Genomic DNA, 4573 nt, shown 5'->3' with positions numbered 1-4573 from the left:
AGAATGTGTCCAAGCTTGTGCTTGTGCTTCTGCCCGGGGCTGGGGCTATGCCTGTGGCAATGTCCGTGCTCCATGTTTCTGTCTGTAAAAACATACACTTGTCTGCTTCGGCGAGTGGGCGGCTTCTCCCGCTAGAGCCAAGTGCCACCACATCAGAGCTAAGTGGCATGAAGGGGTGAGCAGCTTCAGTCAGTACACCTGTCAGTGACAACCTCCGGCAGTCGTGCCGGTGTTATCCAGGTGTATCACCGTCATTATAGCAGAGGCTGTGTTGTTGTCTATATCTCAGTTGAGTAGGAAATGCACAGATTCATTGGTTACTATATCAATCGGTGAATATCGATGATTGGGCAGACATGTCTGAAAACGCTCCCTTATATTTGACAGAGACCAGTAAGAGTCAAAAAAAAAAAAGCAAAGCTATCTAGGCACAGAACGCACCACCATTATAAAAAACGTGAAATGGACAAAATTCAACGGGCTATGTGCTTGGGGTATTGAAATCACGGGAAATGAGGGGGGGGGGTATGGACAAGACAGAGAAGTCTAAATGTATGTGATAAACAAGACTGAGTAAAAAAGAAAAGGGACACATGGAAACATGGCATTTAGGCCATGCATCCACGTGTATAAACATAAATCGTAAGGAGCGCGAGAAAGTAATAGTGTGACAAGTGTAGTAAAAGACACTCATGCAAAGACAACCCAGGTCCTAACATGACGCCAAGCCATGGAGTAAGAAAACAATAACAACAAAAAACAATCATCGAGAGATGAGTAAAGTGTACAGGTCGTCTAAAAGGAATGTCGTGGTATCGTGAGTTGCAAAAAAAGAAAATCAAACGCCAAAGGACAGTGTAGAATGTGGGAATAACAAGGAAGCAAGAAGCATCGCCAGAATGGTGGGAAAAGACAAACATGAAGCAAGGGGCGAGCATATACAACTAATACTCGAAGTGTGACCACAAAAAGAAAGCCAGAGAAGAAGCTCCGCCGGCAGTTGATCCAGAATCAGTCGTCTTTGCTAGCCACTGGGTTCAATTTCACTTCTTGATCTTGTCAAGAAAACTGCGGAAAAAGCTAAAATGGCCAGCTTTACGTTCATCACCATGGTTGCGAATCATGACAGCATCACGCACCATAGGACCAACAATGTCTTCGTCACCACGGTAGGGAAACTTTCCAGTACCATCAACCAAGTGCGGGATGACAGTGCTGATGGTGCCTTCAAGCTGGCGCCATTGGCCACCAGACGTCGCATCTTTGGTAGAGAAATTCTTGGTGTTGTTGACAAAGCCCCCACTGCTCTTTGGGGATAGAGTAGGCACAGTCGCTGCTATGGGCTTCGGTGAGAAGAAGCTACCGTTGTCAGAACGAAGGCCAGTGCGCATCCCATCTTTACTCCGGGTGCGGGTTTTGGACAGCGAGTATTTTGAAGTGATGGACTGGGCAGATGGAGAAGCTCCTACAGACACAGCCGGGTGGTTAGAAACTGAGCTCGAAGCTGCTTTCATCTGTTTCATCAACTCGCTGTGGTTCTTGCACCATTCGCCTTGGATGAACTCCCATTTTTCCTCGGTAAGTTGGTAAACCTTGCTGGTCTCGCCGTAGTTTTCACCGGTGCGTAGAATATGCTTCACATAGTCAGCACGCGCTAGCTGCCAGTCATCTCTGAACTTTTGGAGGCTCTGCTGGGTAGCTGTTTCTGGTTGGTAAGGAGCCGGCGTAATGGTGAAGTTGGCGTGGCCAAGGCTATCGGACCACTGATCCTGCCCCTGTTCTTGCATGATGTTGGCGAACAAAGGGGGCATCTCGGTAGTGGGAGACGGCAGGAACGACGAGATTGAGGGTCTGGTTGACAAGGAGTTTCCAGATCTGTGAGAAGGTGCTACCGAATGGTGTTTTACAGTGCTTTGGAAGTGGTCATCGATAGAGGGTGAGGTGGGCGGCGACTGAAGAGGCGACTGGGGGGAAGACTGCAGAGGGGAGTGAATGGGTGACTGGAAGGGTGATTGGAAGGGCGACTGGGCGTAGCGGGGCTTGTTGAGACCGTCGACCATGAGGGGAGGTAGAAGGGGTGTCAGCGCCTGAGAGCGGTCTTTTTCGATGCTTTTGCTTGCCACGTTGGCGGCCGGGGCGCTGTGGTTAGGCGCCATGAGTACGCTTTCGTGGCTGTCGCAAAAGGATGTGGCAGGAGAGCCAGAAGTAGACGAGCCCATGCGGTGAAAGGCTGGACGGGGAGGGGTTGTGATGAACGATCCCTGGCTGGAGTTGGCAACGGGGTAGTTGGTGGGGGGGAATTCGGCGCTGGAAGATGACAATTGTGGTTGCCATCTTTGACTGCGGGCTGATTTCCATCCAGCCATGGTGGGAAAGCGAGAGCTAATGCCAGATACAGTGCCGTCCTTGGTGTCACGAAGTTTGCGCGTGGAGCCGTATTCGTTGTCGTTCATAACAGATTCATAGTCGATATCGTATACGACGGGCACAGTTGGACCGCAGTCCTGGCATGATGCGGGGTTGGAGCAAGATGTGCCCAGGCCTATCCAGGTTAGAGATGGGACGCAAAAAATGAGTGGAAGGGTCAGTCCTCAACATACAGTAGTTTTGATAGGATCCGCTAGCAGATGAAGCATATGAACTTCTCAGGCGCTCTTCACGCTCGTAGGGCTCCTCCATGACATCGGGAAGCAGGCGCTTGCTGCTGGGTTTGGACAGCGGCTGTGACGGCAGCGGCTCCATAGGCAGGTGCATGCTCTGGGTAAAGTCGATGATCATGGTGGACGTCACCGAGTTCAGCGGGGCATATGCCGAGGGGTATGGGCCATGCTCGGCGGGATAGGGCGCGCTGGTGTTGCGCGCGTGTGAGGGCATGCGGCTGGCCATGGTGAGCGGAGGGGTGGCGGGTGGCGCAAGATCTGAAGCTGACGAGTTGCGCGTGTGAGAGACAGAGGCCGAGTCAAGGTCGGTCAAGAAGAGCGGTAGTTGGCGCTGGTGGAATGAGGACGGCACGGAGTGGGAAAGATTAGAGGCCGTCGAAACAGAGGAAGACAGAGGGTACGAGTCGAATTCAAAGGCATCGAGAGAGTCACGGGAGTAAGTTTCTGGGGCAGTGGTTGAGGCGGAGGAAGCGGAGGGAGAGACCGAAGTGGCCAGTGGTGAAGCGGTGGGAGAGAGTTGTCGCTCGGCCACCAGCTGCGGGAGCAGGAGAGGCTTTAAATGGGGAGCCATGGCGACTGGAAGCCGGGGGTTCCTGATGCAGCGGGTTTTTTGGGCTGCTCGTGGTTGGAGGTTCGTGTTGTGCAACGAGCGATGAGAGAAAGCGTTGACACAGATGGGCAAGGCGTCCGCTTACACTCTTGGGACATACACCTTCGCTTAAGCGTTTTTTGTTGTAAGTGCAAAGCGTGGCTCTATTGGCTGAAACGGGCGTCAAGAGAGCAAAGAAAACGAGAAAGTCGAGGACGACGGCGGACAGGCAAGGCGCGGGTTACAAGGAGCCACGGCGCTGTGTGAGTGTGATTGTGATTGTGACGGGCCGAAGGACGCCAATGTCTGGAAGAAAGCGCACAGGAAACCGGAAGAAAAAAAGGCAGAGTGTGTGAGTCGGGGACAGAAGTTGGAGCGCAGCGAGGTGGACGGGTACTTAAGGATGGGCATATTGGCTGGGTTTTGGGCGTGAGCTTAGCAGGCTTGGGCCAGGCTTGACGCAGGGAAGGAGCAGAAGCAATGGTGGTGGGTGGGATGGCTGGGGGTGGGTTTAAATGCCAGGCAGCTTCCGACCCAGAAAGCAGAAAGAGCAGTGGTGGGTGGCAAGCGAGAACGGATGGGGGAGGAGGAGGGGCGTGCGAAGGAAGGCATGGGCAGGGAAAAAAACCGTCGGCCGTCTTGCCTTTCAAGATCCAATGACCAGTGCATACATCCACTTGGACAGTCGACTATACTTGTGCATGCTTTGCAAGAATCAACTACAGCCAGCGTCCAAAGAGTATCCTTACCCAGCCCAAATACAAGCTTCCCGGCTAAAGGTAGCGGCCGTGGTGGATCTGGGAAGGAAAAAAGGACAGGATCGACACACAAGCCGCAGTTGCTTCTTTGTAGCTTTTGCGTCTTTACAGTCACTCAGTTAGAGGTAGTTTCCTTCTGTGCATGAGCCACAGCAAGTTGGGCAAGAAGTCTCCACAGCCAGCAAACGGACAGCCAAACGGATACGCAAACACGTCTGATGCTTTCTATTTTATTTTTGAAAAAAAAAAAAAATGAAAAAAAAAGGGCACATCCCATACATCCTACCTGCAATATAATAATAACTAAAGAAAAAGAAAACCTCAGAAAAACAGTCAGACATCCAAACCAACTCCATGTACACCTAGCCCAGGGTTAGACATTTTCTTCACGATCTTGACAGCTAACCCAGAGACACTATCTCACAAAAAAAAATCTGCCAAACCCCTTCCTTCCTTCCTTTTGCTTCGCCATGTCTTCCTTGTCCTCGCTCAGCTTCCTATTCTCCACTTGCGGTCTTTCCTCCACGCTACTTGCCTTTTTCGATCTTGCTCTTGTGCTTTCTCTG

General features: G+C 51.7%; 1 protein-coding gene across 1 annotated transcript; it reads right to left on the bottom strand.

Moving 5' to 3' along the window:
* Positions 1-1043: 1043 nt before the first annotated feature.
* Positions 1044-3231, bottom strand: BROUX77_004077 (uncharacterized protein; the record flags this gene model as incomplete). The annotated part of the gene is made up of 2 exons (XM_073748799.1): positions 1044-2542; positions 2601-3231. 2 exons carry the CDS (start codon positions 3229-3231, stop codon positions 1044-1046), a joined length of 2130 nt encoding a protein of 709 aa, XP_073606502.1.
* Between the last annotated feature and the right edge of the window lie 1342 nt (positions 3232-4573).

The sequence above is a fragment of the Berkeleyomyces rouxiae genome, assembly GCF_048999995.1.
Source record: "Berkeleyomyces rouxiae strain 22BRR77 chromosome Unknown BrBRR77_ptg000003l, whole genome shotgun sequence".
In the NCBI taxonomy this organism is placed as follows: Eukaryota; Fungi; Ascomycota; class Sordariomycetes; order Microascales; family Ceratocystidaceae; genus Berkeleyomyces; species Berkeleyomyces rouxiae.
The sequence above is the reverse complement of the archived record's forward strand: the minus strand, read 5'-3'. Positions and strand labels throughout refer to the sequence as shown.